This window comes from Alligator sinensis, unplaced genomic scaffold (genome assembly GCF_000455745.1).
Source record: "Alligator sinensis unplaced genomic scaffold, ASM45574v1 scaffold402_1, whole genome shotgun sequence".
Taxonomy (NCBI): Eukaryota; Metazoa; Chordata; order Crocodylia; family Alligatoridae; genus Alligator; species Alligator sinensis.
In genome coordinates, this window is record NW_005842089.1 from 1 (window position 1) to 23,389 (window position 23,389).

The 23,389-nt window shown below is 60.4% G+C and overlaps 1 protein-coding gene across 1 annotated transcript; it reads right to left on the reverse strand.

The window, feature by feature from the left end:
* Positions 1-99: 99 nt before the first annotated feature.
* On the reverse strand, positions 100-20,555 carry LOC102369473 (unconventional myosin-XV-like; the record flags this gene model as incomplete). Its single annotated transcript, XM_025204587.1, has 24 exons — positions 20,427-20,555; positions 19,722-20,012; positions 16,859-19,679; positions 15,364-15,472; positions 14,796-14,859; positions 14,283-14,392; positions 13,738-13,812; positions 13,308-13,398; positions 12,751-12,756; positions 11,644-11,747; positions 10,189-10,252; positions 9,994-10,107; positions 8,997-9,158; positions 8,429-8,542; positions 7,719-7,777; positions 6,583-6,706; positions 5,096-5,191; positions 4,694-4,825; positions 3,296-3,421; positions 3,042-3,119; positions 2,223-2,377; positions 1,884-1,929; positions 515-639; positions 100-217 (listed from the first exon to the last, which is right to left on the reverse strand). Coding segments are annotated over exons 1-24 (5,313 nt in total), but the record flags the coding sequence as incomplete, so codon positions are not given.
* Between the last annotated feature and the right edge of the window lie 2,834 nt (positions 20,556-23,389).

Sequence of the window (23,389 nt, forward strand, 5' to 3'; positions counted from 1 at the left end):
GAGGCAGCACCAAGCCTGGGACCCAGCCACACCCCGTCCCACCCCCCTCGCCCCTTCCAGGGTACATGGCTAGGCGGAAGGGGCTGGCGCCGGGCGCACCTTGCTGATGCCGATGCAGTACATGCTGGGGCGCAGGGCACACAGCTGCCTCAGGATTTCCACGCAGTTGGCCCCGTGGGGAGTGATGTTGTGCGGGACTTCCAGGAGGCACCGGTACCTGGTGGGACCCAGGAACGCGGTCAAAGATCATGGCCGAGCCCAACGCTCTCCAGAGACTCAGCACCAAGAGAAAGGGACCTGGGCAGGACCCCCAGAGAGACGCCTCCAAGGCCTCATTCCCCTTAGAGATGGTCCCTCTGCTGAGGACCAGGACAGGGTCGTCCCCTCACCCCGTAACTCCAGTAAGAAAGTTTCTCTAGTAACTCCTTTTGGCCCTACCCCTGCCTTTTGTGTCAGGACATCCCCACTCCCCTCCCCGCACAGCTGTTCGCCCTGGAGGAACCCAAGGCCGCACCTCTGGATGAAGACCTGGAAGGGGATGCGGACCGGGAAGCCCTCTTTGCGGATGCGAATGGTCTCCAGGAGCCCAGAGTACCGCAGCTGGCTGCTGACGATGTCTGCCTCGAAGAGCCCCGGCTCCTGAGCCAGAGGGAAGGGAGGTGAACACAATCCAGCCAGACCATCACACACCGAGATGGGGCCATGGGGGCCCTGCCAGCGAGGGGGATGATGACTGGTGAGAGACTTAACCTTAGACCAGTGCTTTCAATGGGATGTCAGGTTCAGCCTGAGCTTATGTGCTTTGCTGCCCTGGAGTCCAGGTACAGGGGGGTTGGCTTTTTCAGGAAGGGGAGTGCAGGAAAGAGAGAGGGGAGGGACCTCCCATGCAGGAGACAGCATCTCCAGAGCATGCAGCTTCCTTTAGCTAGGTAAATGCCTCTGTCAAAGGAGATTTTCTTCTCCATGCAGAGCTCTTTCTCCCCACTTGGCCAGGACCCACCACTGCAGGTCTGTAGAGAGCTCACTTCCTACCCTGGTCAGACCAACCTCCTCCAGGGGCGCGTGCATCCATCCAGGGATGGATACATGCTCACCTGCCCAGTGTGCCAGGCCTGCAGAGAAGTACTAAGGCCTGTAGCCTCTAAGAGCAGCCACTTCCGTGGGGAGATGTGACCCTGTGCCCTGGAGCAGGCCTGAGAGTCAAGCCACGGAGCAGACAGACAGCAAGGTAGAGCTCTGTCACCTGCATATGCCAGGGATTGGCTCTATTCTGTGGAGCCAGGGGGCAGGCGGGGGAGGGAGGGGGCAGGGCAGGGGAGCAGCAAACATATTTGCTTTGGGCATGGAGCAAAGTCAACATACAGAGACAATGGGTGGGTTTCGGGGCATTGTCTCCTTCCCGCCAGGAGGCAGCTGCTGCCCAAGGCTCTCGCTGAACAGGCCTCCGAGCTCTCACGGAAAGCAGGTGACACGGCACAGAACTGGGTGGCCCCAGGCTCCCAGCAGCTCCCTCCCCATGTATGACCCGCTGGCCCATCTCCAGGCTTGGGCACCGCCATGCCCAGGTGGAAACCCCCAAGCCAACCCTATAGCCTTAGAAGCAGCAGAACCCAGTGGGCAGCTCCGGTCAGATTTGGTGGACAGAGCTGTGGCATGCAGCCTCTTAGGACAGCTAGCCCTGCTCTCTCAGCTAGGGCCTGGTCACCCCACCAGCACATTTCCCTAGCCTGCCCTCTGCGCTGGTCACAAGACCAGCGGCAACTGGGAGGAAGGCGGGTGGGAAATCTCTTGCTAGGACAGAGTCGCTGAGGAATGGCCTTAGTGTTGGGGAAGTGGTGCTGAGCTTCTTCCCGCCCCGTGCCAGCTGCACAGCGCCTTCTTACCTTCTTGTCATTGGGCTTGATGCAGCGGATGAAGAAAGGGTTGCACCTAATCAGGGAGAGAGATGGAAGAGCTCATCCTCTGGGGAATCGGAGCAATGGAAAGCAGCAGCTGGGAGGACACGAGGCTCTCTGGAAGCTCTGCAGCTAGGATGCCCTGAAGAGCTCCCTTCCCTGTACTGAGCCAGGACCCTGCACCAGGCAGCTCTCTCAGAGGGAGCCTACCCCCAGCCATAGGAAGTGGAAGGACCTGGCGATCTACTGGATCTCTCTCACCCATCTCCTCCACCATGGAAGTGCAATAGCTGGATACCTGTTCCTCAAAGCCCCGAGCTCACTCACCTCTCCATCTTCTCCACCAGGTGCAGGAGCGACTGCTGGAACTTTGCCGCCACTGTCGGGGCCTTATAGCGCCGCGTGACTGTGCTGTTCTTCCCCACCACTGTCTGCTGCTGCGCCAGCAGCTGGGCATAGCCGAAGAACAGGTTGGCCACCACCTGGCAGGGGAGGAGAAGGAGGCAACAGGAGGAAGACCAGTCTTTTGAGATGTCTTCTGCTTCTGCTTCTGCAGCTCCCTTGGAGCGTTTCAGAGCTTACACGCAATGAGAGAGGGACAGCTCATGGGCACCCAAAGTCAGGGGATGGTTAAAATACATGCCTCTCACACCTGCACGGGCGTGTCCTCCCAAGTGCTACAGCGGCCTCTTCTGCCCCCTCACAGCCCACAACCCAGTAGCACTGTTTTGGGGAAGAGCCGGTCCAGCTACAAACCACACCGATCACCCCAAAAGTGAGACGGCAGGTGCATCTGTCCCTCTCAGTCTGTTCCTAGCACTTAAGCTTCTTGCGTGGACTTTAGCAGCAAGGCAAATCCCATCCTGCCCCAGCCTCAGGGAAGGGAAAAAGGATGCCCCAGATGTTTCTTTGGCAAACAGCAAGCCAACAACAGGCTCTTCAACATGCAGTGCCAACAGATTTCCCAGGGGTGAAGCCCATAACAGCACACGTGACCACTACCTGGGTCACTCCATCCATCGTAGCAATCATATGTTCAAAAGACAGCTCTGCTGGACCCCTGCAACTGGTAGTCCTCCATACCCACAGCCCTCCCACCCAGCCACGGCAGTCCAGATGGCCCCAGGGGCTGGGGTTTGCTCTTACTTTGGTTCTGCTGTTGATGAAAAGGTCCAGGACTTCCTGGCGAACGTGATCGTAGTTTTTATCCAGGAACTTGTGCACCTGGAAGAGAACAGGTTACTAGCCCTCACAGGGCAGAATGGGACTTAGGATTTAGTGCCCTCACCCTCCTCCTGTGGCCACACACTGTTCTTGAGCAAGGGGAAGAGGCAGAGAACGGGTTGCTACCGACACTGCCCCAGATCCGATGCCCAGATCTCCACACCTCAGCTGCTCACCTGGTACGTTACTTTGCCAGCGTAGTGTCGGATGGTGAATTCAGGGAGAGGCATCTTTGGCTTGATGTACAAGTCATTGGAGCCATGGTGGTAGTGACACTTCTGGAGGAAGGTGTGGTCTGTGGACTGGAAATGGGAAAGGGGTGCGCAGGGTTAAAGCCAGCCCACACTATGAGCTCAGAGCATCGCTGCTTCACCAGCCCCAGTGGAGTTTATGGCAGTGGGACAAATGGAGCTGGGGAGTCTCTGAGCATGGGGGATGCATGAACTATTTACATTCAATTAAAGCTAGAAAAACAATCCTCTGGCTTCAGGGCACATCAGCTGATCACTGAGGGGTCAGGAAGGGGTCTCTGCCTCCCCCTCTAGCCAAGCATAGCACTGTCAGACAGCCTGAGGCTTTAAACCACAGCAATGAGAGAGTTGAGCTGGCAAAGGAAACCTAAAAGCAGGGATGAGTCCCCCTTGCTGGAAGGAGCCTGGTGTAGTGGCTACAGCGCAAGGCTAAGATGAGAGCATCAGGGGTTTGGGGTTCTAGGCTCTGGAAGAGGGACAAGCCTTCCGCTCCAAGCACTGCCCCCTCATCCTTGAGCTGCGGGAGACTCTCTTCTAGCAGCACAGGGTCTAAGACACGCAGTCGTGCAAGCCTGGATTCAGCCAGAAGACGGCCCAGAAGACCTTGTTCTGCTAGGGGTATTTCCCATGCTTCTGCTGGTCACCACATGGGGCTGGGGGGGAATTCCCTCCTCTCCCCCTAGCTTCTACGTGTTGCAGGGAGAGTGGGTTTAAGCCTTCTTCAGAGGCACGGGGTGCTGCAGCCCAGGCTGGCGATGGTACCTGAGCTGTGCCAATGCTCCTACTGGGACTTAAAGCTGGAGGTGCCCAGCTAGAGGGTCTTGCCCTTCCACTCGGGGTCGACCCACATCATACTTGGGGTCACGAAGGAATTTTATCCTGCGGTCAGGCTGGTATAGACTGTGCAGGGAAGGGTTTGCCTTCCTCTGTTGCAGGCAGGCATGGTCTCTTCCTGGGATCTCTTGGGCATATATTAACACCCTTTGGCTGCCATGGTCCCCTTGCTTTACCTGTGGCAGGTTCAGGTGTTGTGTTTTGTGCTGTGCCAGGGTTGACCATATTGTTTTACTAAGGGGTTAGAAAATGGATTTGTCTGGGATGCTTTGGATGGGGCTGATCCTGCCTCAGGCAGGGGGGTTGTACTAGGTGCCTTGGGTGCCTGCCTGGGATGCGTCCAGGATATCACAGAGTATTAAGTAAGACCCAGAACCTACAGCTCAGGCCAGTACCTACCATGGCTGCTGGCGCACAAATGTGACCCCTTTTCTGGGCACTTTGCAATAACTACAGCAATGGTTACTGAGCCCGCTGCAGTGGGTCTACCTGAGGGAAAGAGCACTGGTCATCCAGGATCCGGAGAATCCCGTGGGGCTTCTGGGCGATGAGGTCAATGCAGGGCTGGTTGTCATTGAAGGAGATCTCCCTCCACTCCAGCTGCTCCCGGATATACTCCTCCTGCAGGGAGGGCACCCAAGGCCACACGGTTTCAGAGCCGATCAGCAGGCTGCTGCCCCTCGACACAGGCCATCCTGGGATAAACCGCCCAGAAGCAGCCCCACGATTGTAAGGTCTTGGGGAACAATCACAGGCTAGCAGAGAACGAGAGGCCTGATAACCCCCTGGCCCGCCCTGCCAGCTCTGAGGCTTGGTAACGCCTGTGCCCTTCAAGTGTGGCGAGTGATGGGCCAGGCACAGCCAAGGTGCCAAGCTGCTTCCCTCACCCACCTGCTCCTCCTTGAAGACGATCTTGTTGAAGAAGAACTGCAGATACTCGTTTGCATAATTGATGCACAGCTGCTCGAAGCTGTTGAAGTTGAGATCCTGGGGAAAGGACACGTGGGGTATGGAGAGTGTTGCGGGACAACGGAGGCAGCCTGCAGACTTTTCACTTGGGTTTGGCTTAAGCCGAAGCCGCATGTGTCTGCGGGTTCCCGGGGGGGCTGTCTGTAGAACAGCCGTGCCAGAGGGTATCGCTTTTTGCTACTGGCTGTCATTCTCAAGCAAAGGCCCAGGACCGGGGGAGCAAAGGATGCTACTGGTTAGGGAGAGAATGGTGATGGGAAGATCTGATGGGATGGCAGGGGCTGGGCTGAGCCAGGGATGGATCAGGGTGTCTCACTGAGCTGGGAGGGAAGGGGGAGAGCCTGGAGCCTACACACGCTCTGTTGGGCAGATGCCATTTTGGGACCTGCAAAAACCCCAGCGGAGAAACCTGCTTCCTGCAGTTTGATGCTTTGGGTCTAGGCTGGGGCAAGCAGCCTGCCTCAGGCAGCCAAATCCACCAGCCCTCCCAAGCAGCCCACAGCTGCTGGCCAATCCCCGGTGCAGAGAGACCCCAGGCTGGTCTTGGATTAAAAGGACAGAACCTGGCGGGGGGTGGGGGCACAAGCCTTATACTGAGACAAGAGATGGGGCAGGTCTCTGCTGGCAAAACCAATCCAGCTCTGTTGCAGGTAATGCAGCAGCTCAGACTGACACCAGCTGGGGATCTGGCCTGGGTTAGGGGTTCATTTGTGTGTGTGTGCGCACAACACTATCTATTGCAAAGCACAAGCAGGCCCTGGACTTGCTGGTCGGACCCCCAGGATGGGGGAGCGATGGACGTGGATCCTTTGTAATAACTAGGGCAGGGGCAGGCAATTATTTTGGGCGGAGGGCCACTTACTGAGTTTTGGCAAGCCTTCGAGGGACGCATGACAGGCAGCCAGGGGCAGATAAATATTAATTTTCTAAATTTTTTAGGAGTCCTGCGGGCCAGATGGAATGGGCTGGTGGGCCGCATCTGGCCCGCGGGCCGCATTTTGCCCACCCCTGAACTAGGGCCACACTAGGCCACACATTAGGAAACAGGTGAGTGAAACAGACTCTGGGGCCACTGGGGAAAGCAGGAGGGTAAAACCGTGGAAGCCACAGAAGAGGTGTCTATAGCTGGAGATGTTGTGTGGGCAGGGAGGGGAATTATAACCTGTCTCTTGTGTTCGCAAGGTCCTTGATTTCCATCCCTCTTTCCTCCAAGCCACGTTGTGGCTGCCAGCCGCCCCAGTGTCAGAGGGCCCTGTGGCACACATTCGCACCTATGGGGCTCCCCTGTGTCAGGCTCCCATCTGCAGCAGTGGGAAATGCTCCAGAGCCCCCACGGCTTTGCCTAGCATCCCTCATGGTGCTCTGTGCACCACCCGGACCTGTCAGGACTGGGCTGGAGCCGGGCTCACCTCAAACCCGTAGATATCCAGGATGGCAATGGAGAGAGCCTCCTGCTTGGGGTAGACCAGCTTGTTGGTCCTGTCTGTAAGCCAGCTGAAGAGCAGGGAGTACAATATCTTGGCAATGGCGTCTCTGGAAGAGAGACAAGATAAGCACAGCTGCTGGGAGACAGGAGAGCATGCGAGCTGCCAGGCTCAGTGCCAGCCACTCCAGGCACCTGGCAGCACTCACTCCCACCCGACATCACCTCCCAATCTGTCCTGGCATCGTATGGGACCTGGCTAAACTGTGGCAAAACATCTCAGCAGCATTCAAGCTGGTTTGGAGTCCTTATTTCTATCAGTAAGGTGATGGAAATTGCTGGTGCCCAGCAAAGGGCAGCTGGGTGCCCCAAGCCACGTACCCAGGACACCTATATTCACCTGGCAGGTAGACAGCTCTAACCCCAGCCACATGCACTGCAGAGCGCCCTGGGCCAGAGCATCCACTGGCTTCATTTGCCTCCTTTTCCCTGATTTCCACCAGCAAGCCCTTGTTTTTCCCCCCCAGGCTGGCACTACAGAGACTAACTGGCTTTTGTAGAAAGCAGCTTTCTGTCAGATGCTTTGTCATGCCTCACTTAATTTTTCCTCTCTAGAGGAAAAGGAGGCAAGTGATTATGTGCCTGAGCTGCTCAAATTTTCCCGCGTGGCTGGAGGCAGACCAGTAAAGCGGGCCTGCAGGCTCCATCCATTTCTAGCTCCATCTTGAGCCCTGGATGGTGCAGAGAGAGAGGCTCAGCAGTCCTTGTGGCTTGGCACCCAAACTGGAAAGGTGCTCTCAGTGCATCTCTGGCATGGGGCAGGGGCACAAGGAGAGGATGCCCTGCTTGTGCACCAGGTTGAATCCAGGGTCTTCCAAGGAGGGGTGGTGGCACTGCCAAAAGTGTGGCATTGCTACAAGTGTGGGATATGGGATGTGGCCTTCACCAGGGTTGGGGGAGGAGGAACAGCCCAGTGGTTAGGACACGAGCCTAGATGTGAGACGCCTGTTTCGAAGGAGACAACCATTTCAAAGCCTGCTCTGCTAAGGGATCTGCCATGCTGTATGGATCCCAACCTCCCCCCAGCCCCCCATCACCACCACCACCACGGCGTCCTGTTACCTGGCATCAACAGCACTTTCGACAGTGAGCGGGGTGTAAATCTTCTCCCTCAGCGTCTCCTGGGGGAGAGGTGAAGAGACAAACCAGCGCTGAGACCAGCGTGGCCACGGGCACGACCAGCCCAGGCCACCCCCTCCATGAGCGCTGCCCCGCAGCCTGGCAGAGACAGCTGAGGGGGCCAAGAGGTGCAGAGGGACCAGGTGGAAGTGGGCAAAGGGAAATAGGAATAGGAGCCAGAAGTGTGCCCTTGTTGCCAAGAAGGCTACTGGCATCCTGGGCTGCATTGCTAGGAGTGTTGCCAGCAGATGGAGGGCAGTGATTCTCCATGGGAGATGTAGGCTCCACGCGTGCAGTACCTCACCACCCACACTGCCGCTTCAGCCAGCTGACAGGGCCAACGAGCCTGCCCCGTGCTAACGAGCCGGTCTGCTGCACTGAGATGACTACGTGGCCGATTTAGGAGGCAGCAGGGCAGGCTGGCGGGTGCTGCCAGGTGCAGCAAGCTCCCCAAGCGGCATGAACAGCACCTAAGCATGGGGCCACACACCTGCCTCCAGTGGTGGCAAATGAAAGAGGACAGGGGAAATCCCATCCCATGCACCAGGGCAGAGGAGAACTAGCTGGCGGTGGGCAGGACCTGACCCTGTTGTCCATCTCCTCCCCATGACAGCACCCACCTCTACCCAGCCAGGCACTCTGCAGCCTCTTACCGTCACTTTGAAGGTGATGGCTCTCTCCAACCCCTCCGGCGAGACTTGCAGCAGCTCGGCCACTGTGAGGATCTCCTTCGCGCTCACGACCGACGCGACCTCCTGGCAGTCCGTCTGCAACGCAGCAGGTGCTGGGGTGGGACACCGCGGGCCAGGCTCCGGGAAAGCCTGGAGCACTGCACACAGGGGTGCATTCCCATCTCTGCAGGAGCACGGCCCCACACCCCCAGCAGCAGCGGATCAATGCAGCTCCACTGATGTCACTTGGGCTCTGCTGATTTGTGCCAGCCCATGGCCAGAGTCACAGCACAGAGCTCCCTGGGAAATCCTTTGGCTTGCCCTGATACCTCCATGAATCTGGCCACAGCGTCAGCAGTGTTTGGGGACCAGACACTCCAGGAAAGGGAAATATTGAGGCCTGGGTTCAACCCTGAGCCACATCTGCCCTTGCTGCTGTGGGGGGGTCACAGCATGGGGGTGTCTCACACTACAGGGCACGTCTCAGAGACTGCCAACATCATCTCTGCCTCCCAGGCCCCTGCGCTGCTCCGCGCCCAGAGCCGATTACCTCGTATTTCTCAAAGTAGACGTTCCCCAGGTGGAGGATGGAAGACAGGATGCGGAAGATGCTGTTCTGGTCCTCGATGCTGAAGTTCAGGTTCTCCATGGACGTCACCAACCGCCGGAAATCCTCGGCATCGTTCTTGCCAAAGATCTCGCAGTTACCTCCCTGCACAGGTTTACAGCAGAGGACGGGGGGCTGGCAGGGCTCTCGGCAGGCCATCTCTAGCCTAACCCCCTGCTAACAGCAGGGTCAACCTGGTCAAAACCGTCTTAGACAAAGGTCTCTCTAAGATGCTCATAACAGCTTCCAAGGAGCCTCTCTAGGGAAGCTCCCTTACAGTGAGAAAGTTCTTCCTGTTATTCCACCTCCATCTCCCCCTGGTTGCAATGCTTCTCCTGACCCCTGGAGATGGGGAGAATAGACTACCACCACCCTCTTTATAATAAGATTTCATAGACATTTGGGCTGGAAGGGACCCCGGAGGATCATCGAGTCCAGCCCCCTGTCCCAGGGGCAGGAAGTCAGTAGGGATCATAGGATAACCCTTTTGTATTTGAAGCCTGTTATCAAATCCCCCCTCTGTCCTTTCTTCTCCAGACTAAATAATCCCAGTCCTGCCAACCTTTCCTTGTACATCATGTTTCCCGGCTGCATTCCTGTTGCTCTCCACTGGCCTCCTTCCAGTTTATCTACAACACCCTTGAAGAGCATCGCTCAAAGCTAGACACGGTGCTCCATGTGAGGCCTCGCTGTGCAAACCAGGCACAGAAACTGGACCCAGTGCCAGGGTCCTGGGAGCCTGATCTGGTGAGCAAAGCAACCCGGATGTCACAAGGGCAGGGACCTTGTGCTAGCTGCAGAAAGGCATCGCCAGGCAGGATCGCCTGCTAGCTTGTCGGGTCAGTGTGGGGGGCACCAGCTTTGCCAACGTGCTTGCACAGGGCCTTGCACCATCGTTCCCAGGTCCAGTGGGGAAGCCTGGTGGCTGGGGGCTGCCCACCTGGTTCAGATAGTAGTACGTTTCTGCTTCCTGCAGGAAGAATCGCTGCTTCTGCTGGGAAGGAAGGCCGGCCAGCATCTCGTAGAATATGTGATAGTTCCTTTCGTCTTTGGCCTACGACACAATGGACCGAGGAAGCATTGGGGTAGCGTCAAAGGTGGCCTTGGGGTGGTGGTGGGGGACATGGGGACTCACCTGAAACACAATCCTTGATTTCTCAAGAAGGTACTGCGAGGTTATGGCACCACAGATAAAGCCGCTGGGAGAGACAAAGATTAGCGTCTGGGCTTGGCCATCTCAATAGGCGGACGACAGCGAGGGAAGGGCCAGGGTCTGCTCGCACCCCGCCTGCCGCCAGTACAGGGTCCTGGGTGGGAGAGACACTCCCACGCCACCCTACCCCCATACCCGCTCCATGGGCCAGAAGAAGCCCACGGTCTGCCCAGACGGGAATGTCCTCCCTGAACCCAAAGCAGCAACCAGCTCAGTCCCCTGCCAGAGTGATCACAGGCATCTCACCCCTGTGCCCAGCACTGTCCGGGCATTTGACCTCATCCACTGAGCTCTGGACTCCCAGAGAGGAGCAGCCTGCTGTCCAGCTGCATTGCAGTCACCTGCCCAGGCCCCAGCACAGCCAAGGGAGAGCCAGGAGTAGCCTCTCCGCTTGGTCCCTGCCATTGCGCAGCCAGCAGAGACCACAGGCTGGCTACCTCAGCCTGGCACACTGGGACTGGCTGTTAAACCCCCTGTGCTAAAGCCTGGTGCCAAGGAGGGCAGGCCTGAGAATGAGCCTTCCCGTTCTCCATGGGCAGAGACGGAGACTCCTCCGCTCTGTACAGGCGTCAGCCGGGCTGACACGGGATCAGCACACCCTGCATCCACACAAGGGCTTGGACTAGTGACCCAAGAGGTCCCCTCCAGCCCGAGAAGGCTACAGTGGTGTTTGAGCCCCCTGCACCCATGCATTCAGTGAGGTGGCCAGTGTCCAAACGGATGGAGAGACCGACAGAAGGACACTACCGCGGCTGCATTCCCAGGCTGGGTAGAAGGACCGATGAGAAAGGAGGCAGATCTAAAAGGCCAAGAAGCCCCTGCCTTATGCGGGGGGGGGCAGCCATTTACATGCTATCCTCATTTAAAGTCCTTCATGCCCACCATGATCTCCGCAGGCTGGCGAGGTGGCACCAGCCCTGGGATGGGTCTGTGTCACCTGGGATGGCAGAGCCAAGGAGCAGGGATATTGCCCAGGGCAGCGGCTCATGCCATCATCACAGCTGCCTCTGCAGAGCCAGCGACTGTGCGGGCCTGTGGCCAATCACCCAGCTACAGGCAGAAGTCACCACCATGGCTGAGCAGCTGGCCTGGCATTGTGGGCTTGATCAAGCAGCTGCTCCAGGGGCAAGGACACAAAGGGGCAGCCGCTGCCCACCGGGATGGAGCCCGCGTCGCACAATGGCCCTGCCCTTCGGAGGGGAATGGGAAACGAGAAGCCACGTCACCCGAGGGGATCTACCGGGGTCGCAACGTGGCAGCACGGAGGTGGGACCAGGGTGGGGGGCCTGTGGGGTCACGTGGAAGGGCAGGGTGGGACACGCGCAACATGAGGAAGGGAAGGGGCAAGGCGTTGCATGCCGGCTTGGTGTTACTTACTCCTCCAGAAAGATTTCCACAAATTTCCCAAACCTGCTGGAGTTGTCGTTCCTCACGGTTTTGGCATTTCCGAAGGATTCCAGCAAGGGCGTCGCTTCCAGGATCTGCCCCGGCAGACGGAGAGAACGGGAAGGGCCGGTCAGCCTGGGGACGAAGCCAGGACCCTGGGCAACGGGTCCCTCCTCAACACAACCGAGCAACCGGCAGCAAGGCGATAACACCCTCAGCTCCATCCCCAGGCCCAGCCCTTGCCCTGGCACTGACTTCCACAACGGTGCACAGCTGTCATTAGGTGCAAGAGTACACAGCCACAGTCCCCACATGATCAATGGACTCACGGGACACCCAGGGACACTGGGTGAAACACGGAGCCAAGCCACGTCAAACCCAAGCTGGAAACATGCAACAGAGAAGTCACTGGTGGCGGGGGAGCTGTCAGCTCTTCGGGGCAGGCTCCTGGCCGAGGGACCTGGCCACTCACCTCCTGCCATGCCGAGGCCTGGCTCTGTCTGGGACTCGGAGGGGCTGCCAGCAAGCTGGTGCCTGCAGCCTTGGCCCATCCATCAGGGCTCCAAGAGGGTTCCCACCCTCAGCTTGGGGTGGAAATCAGCCACCCACGGTGCTCAGGGATAGGAGACCTCAACCTGTGGCAACCTCTCTTTGGGATCTCCTGATTAAACGGTGCCTCTGTGCTGCACGTGGAGCTGAGCAGGAGCGAGAAGGGACCTGGATTTTGCTCCTTTGAGTTCTTCTAGTCAAGCAATCCCCACAGAGCTTTGCAGAGGGAGGAGGTGAATGCAACCACCTCCTAATCAGACACAGCAGCAGCAGCTCGCACAGTGCCAGGAGCCCATGGCTGGGTAAAGAAGGGGGTCATAGGGGTCTCAGCTGGTTGAAAGGGTGTTGGGGTCTGTAGCTCCCCCCTGCTTATGGCTGAAGGCAGGAAAGATGAGCAAAGGGCCACATACGGAGCCAGCAAGAAGTTATTCACTGCAAAACCATGCACAGGGCTCCAGGCTGCCAGCCCCTCTGAAAGCAGAGCAGCAGGACCGAGCCCCAGGGAGAAGACATGGCAGGCCATGCAGCGCCGCACGCACAACCGTGTACCTTTATCTAGAGGAGCCGGCAGGAAGCAGGGGAGCAATGGGAGCAGGGTCAGTAGCACGCAGGCAGCGAGGGGCAGGTGAGGCACCGCACGTGCTGAGAGCTCTGATTTGCTCCAAGGGACCAGAAGCCGGCCTGCTGCCCCCATGGAGCTGAGCCGGTCTGCGATGCTGCTCATTGCCAAGGACAGCTCCCAGCTCCATCAGGGGGAACCAGCGGCAGGATGGAGGATGAGGCGAGGATGGAGCCTGGAGACCCCGAGCGCATCACAAGGATGTGCGGTTGGGCAGAAAACTGGAAGCCCTGGGGAGAAGTGGCTGCGAGGAGCCTGCATCGCGTGGAGAGAACGTACCAGCTCCACTGGTGTTAGACACAAGCCTGGGGGACGGGCACGTCTGCCAGGCGTCCAGCAGGCAGGGGTGCCAAGGGGGCACGCTGGGTATACCTGGGGCAAAGCCCCTGCAGTGCATTCTGGGTATATCGGGGGAAGATGCCAGCACCTCCACGTCAAACAATGCCCCCCGCAGCGATAACAGGGGTCTCCGGCGGGAAGGCCGTACCTGCTGTGTTGCGCTGCGCTTCTTGTTGACAGCGGCCAGGTAACGCAGGATCAGCTTGGTGGCTTCTGTTTTGCCTGAGCCACTTTCACCACTGGAAAGCAAAGACCAGGCCCCTTCACGTGAGAAGGATCAGAGCCAGGCTGGCAGAGCTCGGTGGAGATACCAGGCCCTGCTCCCATAGGAACAACAGCAAAGTCCCTTTGACTGCAACGGGCAAAGACCCCGGACCACGGGTGACTTCATTGCGAACTGAACGAGCTCAGGGCTGGGTGAAGATGCCAGCGGGGCAGGCCAGGGAGGAGCATCTCCCATCCTGCTGCAGAACAGGTATGGCATGGCAGAGACTGCCAACCAGCCCCGACCCAGCCCCACAGGGACCCCCTCTCAGAGAGGAAGGGGCAGGGAGCGGGGCCTGGCCGCGGGCTCTCACCTGATGATAATACACTGGTTGCGTTTGGCATCCATCACTTTGCTGTAGGCGACGTTTGCAATAGCAAAGAGATGCCTGTGAAAGGGAAGCCAGATGTGGGATTGCGCAGGCTAAAACGCTCTTGCTCTGCAGGGTCCCATCAGCCTCCCCTCCTGGTCCACAGACCCTCCACTGCTTGGAGCCCAGCCAGCGCCATCTCCCTGGTCGCCCTCTTTCTCCGGTTCTAGCTGCCCACGTGGTCCGTGCTTTAGTTATCCATGCAGGGACCAACAGCAAGTCACCCACCCACTAGTGTCCCCAGCACCATTGCCAGGACTCACGGAGCATCCCAGCAGCTGGACGCCAGCTCCCTGGGCAGAGCAAGGATTGCTCTCAGGAGCCACGGCTCCTAGGCCCGGGTCCCCAGTCACGACAGCCTGAGCTCAGGTTGAAGCAGGGTGCTCAGCTCTATAGTGCACCACAGCCATCTCGGCTCAGAAGCAGCTGTGACAAACCAGGCGGGTTTGTGTCCAGCCCCCAGGCCCATGCCAGCTAGAAGTACTTACGGCGGGTTCTCGCCCAGTGCCTTCCCTTCATACTGCAGCACCTGGTCCGTCCCGTAGATGTTGTACATCTTGTAGGGGTTCACGGACACCAGGATGCTTCCAATATAGGTCTGTTGGTGGAAGAGGGGGTGCAGAGGGAGAGCTGGTTAGTGGAGTGGTCTGGGCGCTGCACCAGGGTAGAGGAGGTGTAGGGGCGAGCTGAGCCCCCAAGCCAGGAAGGATGATCGAGGGTTGCATGCAAGGCCAGAAGGACTCCCCTGATCCCCGGCACCTCTCTGGGGAGCATCCCCCCCCAACGGAGACACACAGCACTGAACAGCAAGCGGAGACAGAATGGGGCCAAAACCCAAGTGTCCTGGGGTAAAACAGGCTGAGAACCCAGGTGTCCTGACCTCAACCCCCACCCAACACATGGATCTGGGGGAAGCAACCACCGCCAAGGCCAGGCCCCTCCAGGAGACACTGCAGGGCCCCGTACAAAGCTCCAAGTCCCTCCCGCTGCTGGGAACGTACGTAGATCAGCTCGTGCTCAAACCTCTTCCTGATGTTATACAGCACCACGAACTCCTGCAGGTCCCTGCAACAGAGCACAGACCAGTTGTCACCCCCAGCAAAGGCAGCTGATGGCTGGAAAACCCTATGGGCAGGAACCCGGGCACCCGGGTTCAGCTCACGGCTACCCAGGTGGGGGTGAGGGAATCCACCCCAGGCAGGTGGTGGCAAGCAGAGATTGCCAGAGAGGCTGGCAGCATCTTCTAGGGGGTCAGAGGAGCTGCCGTGTATCTGCAGAAGCTATTCACAGCAGTGGGAGGACTGTGTCTGCAAGTTGGTGCCTGGGGATGCCACCGTGCACGGTGCTGTGCATAGACGCAGGGAGAGGCAGCCTCTGCCCACGGCGCTTGCAATGTCAATAAACAAGGCACGTGGGGGCTGGGGGGAGAGGGCTGTGACGTGTCCAGGATCACACAGGAGATGGGGGGCAGAGCTGTCACACTGCCGTAGCCCTGACAGCTCCCAGGCTTGCACCCCGGGCCCCGTGTCCCCACCGGGAGCCAGCCGCCTGCACCCGCCCGTCACTCACTCCAGCTGTGTCATGTCCTCCACACCATCCTCTTCCCGGCACTCCCGGAACAGGTAGGGCAGGTGGCGGATAGCGTGCATCTGTGCATGGACAGTGAGACAAGTGGTTACTAGAGGGGCCATGGGCCAGGTGGGGGGGTGAGCCGGCCACGACTCGGTGCTGCGCTCCAACAGCTGCTGCTCCCCGGAGGGGCAAACTGAGCGTGCAGAGCTGGGGGCGGGGTGGGGTGCTCTGTAGCAACCCTTGCGGGAAGACGCAGCCAGAGGGGGAGAATGAACCCCACCAAAGGGCTGGGCAGGAAGAAGGCAGGGCACTGCCCAAGGGGTTGAAGCCCGGGGTGCTGCATTCAGCCCAGCCAGGGCTCTTCCCTGCACCGTGTTGGTCCTCGACACATGAGCACGGAGCTGGGCATGGCACAGACAGGCCATGCTGCAGGTGCGGGAGGCCCTGGGAGCCAAGGGGCCGTGGCTCTCCTCTCCCCACTGGGTCACACCCTTTGGCCCTTTCCCTTGCGCTCTGTCTAAAGGGCCCTAAATGCCTCCAGCAGCCTCGGTTGAAGCCACGGGTGAACCAGGGAGCACAGGCTCCTCTCTGAAAAGCCAAAGTAACTAAGAGTCAGTGGCTTCGCAAGGCCAGGCAGTAACCACGGGAGTGTTTCAATGACCACAGGAGCCGCCTGGAGGGAGTCCAGCCCGTGCCGGCTGGGGCCGGGCAGGCAGCACCCAGGTAAGCGTATCCCAGCACAAGGCGAGGCGGGCTGGGGGGGAGAGGGTGCACGCGATCCCTGCCAGCCCGCGCCTGCCAAGAGTCGTCCTAGCCTCTCTAATTAAAACTCTCCTGTTCCAGCGCAGCGCCTGCCCGGAGATCAGGTCCCCGCATTTGCATTCGGTGCTGTTGTTCCACACCTAGGACAGAGGTCATGTGTCTCCCGGTAACCGTGCGTCCTGGATGCCACCGCTGCCCCCACAGCCGTGGGGAGGGCTCAGGGCTTTTGGGAGCAGCCAGCGCTTGCTGGGCTGGTTGGGCTCTTGCCTGCTGGCTTCACAGAGCGACCGGCCGCCTCTCTGAGCAATGCATAGCGCACACCATCGCCTCCAACACTGCTGAGCGTAGTGCGGAGGCTCTGCCACCGCGCCCCCGTGACTCACACATCAGCACAAGAGCCGATCCCAGCCCCTGGGAGTTTACACTCCCCCATCATGGATGTTGGCTGGCACCGAATCAGTGCACACCCCCGGGGACCCTTCCAGGGCAAAGCCCTGAGGCTGAAGCTTGCCCTCACTGCACCCCACAAGTGGCACCAATATTACCTTCTTGGCCCAGGCCAGCCTCTTGCCCCCAATGACCATGGGCCAGCGGCTTCCATCTCTCCGAGCGGGCAGCGAGGCATGGCGAGTCAGGTGTCCAGATGCAGTGCCCCCTTGGCCACCCCTTCCTCCTCCTCCTCCTCCTCCTCCTCCTCCTCCTCGCTGGCTGGCCCACCGGCGGGTCTCACCGGGCAGGTGGCGGACGCCGCTCTCCGAGCACCAGACGCTGGGCATCTCGCGGATGTGCACCGTGTGCTGGTTGGACCAGTGCTGCTTGTAGCGGTGAGAAGCCCGCTGGAAGGAGCTCAGCCGCTGGATCTGCGGCGTCACCACCGCGTACCGCCCCGCACCCTCGTCTGTCAGCAGGTCCTCGTTCACGTACACGCCCGGCGGCTCGTAGTCCTCTGGCACGGAGGGGGCCCAACTGAAGGCTTGACCGTGCCTGGGCGATGGTGTGGGGGACGCTGGCTTCTGAGAGGGTCCCTGCGTGGGGGGACACCTCAAGTGCCGAGGGGAGCTGGCACCCGGCTGCCCAAACCGCTTCACGAAGGGGTTCCCACTGCCTGCCGAGCCGCTGGGCTCTGCACCCCGGCTCACCCGGGGCTGCCCGTCCTGCTGCAGAAAGGGGTTGTGCGTGGTGGGGTCCGCGTCGGCTGCCCGCAGCACGTCCCAGGCCCTCGGGACCACCTCTCCATCCCGCACGGAGGCCTTGCTGCCGGTGGGCCCGTAGTCTTCCAGGACAGCGGGCACCCACGCGTGGGCTGACTTGGGAGCCTCCTGGATGGTAACGTGCCGGCCGCCTTGACCCGCCAGCATCTGCGGGGAGGGGGTCCTGCCAAGCTCCCGGGGAGACAGGGAGCCGGGTGGGCGACCCAGCTGCTTCATGAACTGGCTCCTTATGACGGGCTTCACCGCCTTGGTGGGGGGCTCCGTCTGCCTGTTCCACGCTTGGGGGAGCAGCGACGCGTGGCTCATGCTCCTTCCCGCGGCAGGAAAGGACCCGGACTGCCGTTGGCGCAGGCGAGACGGAGCGGAGGTAACCGGGAAGCCCGAGCTGAGCGCGTCCGTGGCGAAACGCAGCAAGCCGGTTTTGAGTGGCGCCTGCCCGTTGCGCCGCAGGCTGCTGGCATGCCTCGGCGCAGGCCGCGGGGAGGAGACACGCTGGCTCATGAAACGGTCATGAGCTGACGCGGACGGGAAGGTGGAGTCTCTCCGTGCCGGGGGCCCGGTGCCGGTGGGGTTGGGCCCCCACAAGGCGCAGAAGGAGGACGCCTTGTCTCTGGCCCCCATCGGCATTGCCCCGCTCAACGAGGGAGAAGGGGCAGCAGAGGAGCCCGCGGTCCGCACAAGGGAGCGCAGGGATGGAGGGGGACCGCGGGGTCCCGGCTGCGTCCTGGAGCTGGACTCTGGCGACGGGGAGCGTGCCTCGCTCCGCCGGGCAGGCTGCGGGGAAAGCCGCTGGGAGTTGTTATTATTGCTGTGCCCAAATTTTCTCAGCGGCGGGTCCAAGGCCCCCATGCCGGCCAGTTTGTGGCCAAACCGCTTGTAGGCTGGCTCCCTGCGCGGTGACGGTGGGTCGTCCTGGGGGATGTCGAACCGCCTCACCGAGAGCTGAGCCGACGGCGACTGGCCCGGCTTGGGGGAAGACGTGGCGCTCGTTCTGGCCGAGGGCTGCGGGGACGGCGCCTGCCTCTGAGAGAACAGCGAGGAGACCACCCGCCGGAAGGGAGCTGGCGTGGGGGGCCTCTCCTTCGCCTCAGGCAACCGGTGCTTTAGGATGGGTTTCGGCTGGGAGAGGGACTTCAGTAAGAATTGGCCCAGGGGGCTGCTCCCGTATTGCCTGGCCGGCGCATCGGGAGCCTGCGTGCCCTGCAAGCTGCCTGGTTGGCCCCCGAATGGGCCGAACGGCGAGGCACGTGGCTCATAGGGGTTGTAGTCGTCCTCCTCTTGCTGCAGGTGTGGGGACGGAGGGAGGGTGACGTCCAGCTTGTCTTGGCCAAACAGCTTCACCTGCGGCCTGGGGAAGAGCCGGAGCTGCCTGTTCAATGGCAGCTGGGAGGGCAGCGCGTCCTCGGGGCCCTGCTCGTCGAAGAAGGGATAATCCCCGTTCCCATTCTCCGCCTCCTCCAGCTCCTCCATCTCCAGGATGTCGTCCAAGGGGTAGGCGTAAGGGTTGTAGGAAGCCTGAGCGTGAGGCGCCCACGCATAGTCATCGTAACCCATTTCACGCGGAGGGTAGTCGTCGTCCGGGTACCCCACTTCCTCGGCCCCCGGGCTGTAAAGCCCACTGGGGGCACCGTACTGGTCCTCGTAGTAGCCGTCCAGCCCCGTCTGGTCCTCGTAGTAGTCCACGTCACCCCCGTAGTGGTCGTAGGGCTCGTACAGGGAGTAGCGGGCCGGGGCCGGGGCGCTCTGGTCTTCATACTCGTCGTAGCCATACTGGTTCTGCAGGGGGTCGTCGTAATACTCCCCGCCTTGCGTGCACAGCCCGTACTCATCTTCCACCTCCTCATCTGGGTAGGTCTCAAAATTCGAGGCCCCTCCATACCTGTCCCCGTAGCTGCCCGGTGCCTGGAAGTAGCTCTCCTCCTCTGGGTAGCCATACGGCACCGGGGGGCTGTAGGAGCCGCCTGCTCCTTGGCGGTAGCCGTGGTATGGCGAGGGCTCTGGGAAGTCCTCGTACCCGCTCGCCCCGCAATGCATGTAGTGCTTGGAGGGCGGCCGGCCGAGCCCGCCTTGTCCCAAACCTGGCTGGTCACCGTAGTGCTCTCCCCCGGGCCCAGAGAGACTCTGCCCTCCCGAAAAACTGTGCAGGCTGGCCCGGTGCCTCGCGAGCTCTTCTTCGGAGGTGATGGGGAGCTTCTTGGCTCCGATGCGAGACAGGCGGAGCTGCTTGGCGGACCTCTCCTGGTAGGAAAGCCGGTCGTCCTGCTTGAAGAGGAACTTTCTGGTCAGCCAGCTAGTGGCGGCGGACACTTTGCTCAGGATCTGAGCTCGGGGCTTGAATTTCTCCTTTGTTGCGGGAGGGAGCGGGCTGCCAGAGGACCCGGCGCCCTCCTCAGCTTTCCCTCCCAGCTTAATCAGCAGGTAGGAAGGTTTCTTTGGGCTGCTGCCAGGTTCTTCTTTCTGCTTCTTCCCCAGGCCCTTAAAACGCACCATCAGGTTGGAGGTGGATTTCAGCACCGCCTTGTTCTTGGCCTTCCTCCTCTTCTTCGTGCTGCTTTTGTTCAGCCCCCAGAAGAACCGGGAGGCGTTTTTGAACTGGCCCTTCTTGGAGGGCTTCGGCCCCTTCTTCTTGAAACCCAGGAAGAGCTTGGACGTGCTTTTCAGGCTCCTCTTCGGCTTCAGCGCGGCCTCCTCCTGGGCTGGCTCAGCCTCCTCCTTCGCCGGCGCGGCCTCTTCCTTCGCCTCCTTGCCAGCCCCTTTCAGCTGGCCTTTGCCGAAACCTTTCTTGGCCCCTTTCTTCCCCTTGGCATCGGCCGGCTGGGAGGCACCTTTCTTCTTCGTCTTCTTATCGGAGTCATCTTCTGGCTTGGCCCCCTCCTTGCCCTCCTCTTCCACCTGTCCCTTCTTCCCCTTGCCCACCTTCTTGCCGCCAGCTTTGGCAGCTGCTCCCTTTTTGTCCTTCCCTTTCTTCTTTTTCGGGTCCTCCTCCACTTCCTCCACTGCTTCCTTGGCCACTTCCTCCGGCGCCGCCTCTGCCTCTCCTTCATCCCCCTCCGCGGTGTCACCCTTCGTCAGCTCGGTGTCCGACGCCTCCTCCGGCTCATTGACCTCATCCTTCTTCCCCTTCTTCCCTTTGCCCTCGGCCGACTCCTTCCCTTTGCCCCCTTTGGCATCGGCTTTCGCTCCCTTGCTCTCCTCCTTGCCTTTTTTGCCGGCCATGTTGGGGCTGTCGCGGGTTCATGCTCCAGTCCCCAGGCACGGCCTCCCCATACGTCGCCCGAGCAGGGGGGCGGTTTCGAGCCGCGTCGATGCGGGAGGTCGCCCCTGCCCCTACCCCTCCCTTGAGCAGAGGAGATGGGGACGAGGGTTCAAAGCCCCACGCTCATGCTGTGCAGATGCCTCCGCGAGCCGCTCAGACGGTTTCTCTAGCAGCAAGAGGACGGCGCCTTTTCTGCATCGCGCTGGAGCGGCGGCAGGACGCGGGGGCTTGGCTTGCTTTACCTTTGTGGGGTTCCAGCAAGGCAGGCACCGTCCATGCTCCCCAGCCCGGGCTGTGCTCTTCTGGCACTGACCTTCTTCATTCACTTGCAAATGCTAATGCGCCGCCTGGCCGGTGGCGACACCTTCCCCCGAGAGCCGTGGCCTCTTCAGAGCATCCTCAGGCCAACCTGGTCCTCGTCCCTCTGGGACAGCCGTTGCCTCGTGCCTTGGAGCCCCCCAGCGTCCCCCCGGCCAGGACTCCTCAGCCTATCCCACAAGGCGCTTGCTGCCTTTCTGCAAGGACACCGGCGTTCAGACGTCAAGTTGTTGTGGCTGTGCTGAGGCACTGTAACCGTATCTCCCGGGCTCATGGCTGTATGAATAATGCAGGTGGGCTGCACCGGCTTGACTCCGAGACTTTTCCAAAGGAGCAACCAGAAAGCAAAGATGTAGAGGGGATCTTGGCCGCCGGCTCTGGCCAGCGCCCCCCACCAAGGCCACAAGGAACAGAGAGCAACCTAGAGGACAACGTGGTCAAGCTGGGTGGTGACCACCCTTCCTAGAGGGCGAGGTCCCCACTCTCCACAAATGGCCTGTGCACGAAGTACCCGAATGCAGGCTGTCGGGCCCTCCTCCTAGGGTGCCTTTCGCCTCTACTGGCCTTTCTGCTGTGCCTTTCACGGTCAGGAGAGCTGCTCTGACCGCTCTGGGGACCCACCCTTTGTCGGTCACTCCAGCCACGAGAAGGAAGACCCCACGGATGCAGCTGGCTTGGTGTAAAGTTGCATTTACCTGAGCAGGGGACCCTCGTGTCATGTGCTGGCCAAGTCCCATGAGGCCAGGAGAGGCTGTCCAGGCCCTGGGGGTGAGTGTGACCTTGGGGCAGTGACAGCTGCAGTCAAATCCAGCCCTGCTGATTGCTGCTGGGAAGTCAGGCAGAGCAGAGGTCAGGGACCTACTGGTTTAGCCAGACCAGCACCATCCATCCTAGAGAGTCAGGCCACAGCCAAGATTAGCCACCTCCGCCTGTCGGGGACAGCAGAGCAGGAGGGCAGCAGCGGGGAACTACTGGGGGAGCACGAGGAAGACAAACCACAGGGCAAAGCCAGGCCCCTTGTGCTGATCCCAACAGGGAACACCGTGGCTGATCGCTGGCCACCGCAACAAGCATCTGCCCAGTGCCTGAGCCTGGGGACACGGACCCAGTGACTTTGCTAAACCCACGAGACTGGAGCTGGGAAGACAATATCCCTGCAGAGCTAGCCCGGGGTGGGCAGTGAACACACGATCACCCGCATGCTGCCCAGGTGTTTATAGCAAGGTGTGTGCCCAAGCGGGTGACGTGAGGCTGCACGGGGCCGTGTGAGCATGCACGGTGCCTGAGACAGGCGTGTTTGCCTGGCTGGTGCAAGGAGGTGCTGTTACCCCTGGAAAACTCTGTGCATGCTTGCTGCCCCTGCAGGCAGCGTGGGAACTCCCGGGGCATGGGCTGAATGCAGAGACTTCACCTCCCTTGGGCAAGCTCCGCACACACCACTGATTCCCTCTCAGTTGTGCTCCCGGGTGAACTGCGCTCCTGCTTTTTCCTTATGAGCCCTTAGCCCAGCAAAGCCCTGCCAGGCCTGGGACCCCTGGACTGTCCTCCGTGGCTGCTGCTGGCACTAGACAAGCACTGCTGGCACAAAGGACAAAGGAGCTGGGTGTGATACAAGGCTGGTTTTAAGGATGCTCCAAAAACACCTGCAGTCTGACAGCATCCAGCAGGGAGCTGGACCGGGTCCCTGGCTGGCCTGGTGGTAGAGAGGGGATGGAGCCCCACAGACAGCACGTGAGTGGGTCTGACCCCTTCTAGCAGAGGACTATAACCAGCCCATGCAGCGAGGTTACAACAGCACGAGTCTGTCCCTGCTCCCGTGAGAAGTAGGATGTGTTTGCTAACATCACTATACGGGCCCAGTCGCATGGCTGGCAGAGACGTCAGACCGGCTCTGGGGCACCAAGCACCTTCCCCAGGGCTGGGAGAGGAGAGGGACACCCTGCGTGAGATGCCAGGTACCGCCAAGGTTTAACTCCACAGCACGAGCCAACGTCAGCGCCCAAAGGAGGGAAGAAGGCAGGAACCCAGCAGCTCTCAGGAGGAGCTACAAATCCAGCGGAGGGGAAGCATCCAGGAGCCACGCTGAAGGACGCAAAGGAATAAGCTCCTGATGTCTGTGTCTGCACGGAGAGATGGTGACATCTATTGGCCACAGAGTCAATCGGCCGGGTGACAGTCTGGGTGCCTGGCACCGTACGAGTGACCATCAATAATGACGTCCCAGACGCCCAGGCCCCAGCTGGCGCTCGGGTGCTGGGCGCCGTCTGACCATCAACCCAAGCTGTTGATGCTGCAATCAAATAGCTCCCGGCGCCAGCATCTACTTGGCTAACCAGAGGGGCGGGTTTGGTCTGCCCACAACGTGAGCACGTTGCCTGGTGCTGGTATCCCAGTTACAAGGGGAGGCTAATCCGTCTGTGTCTCTGCCGCTGGGGACAAGCCACGGGAACGGCGTGGCTGCCCCGCTGGAGGGCAG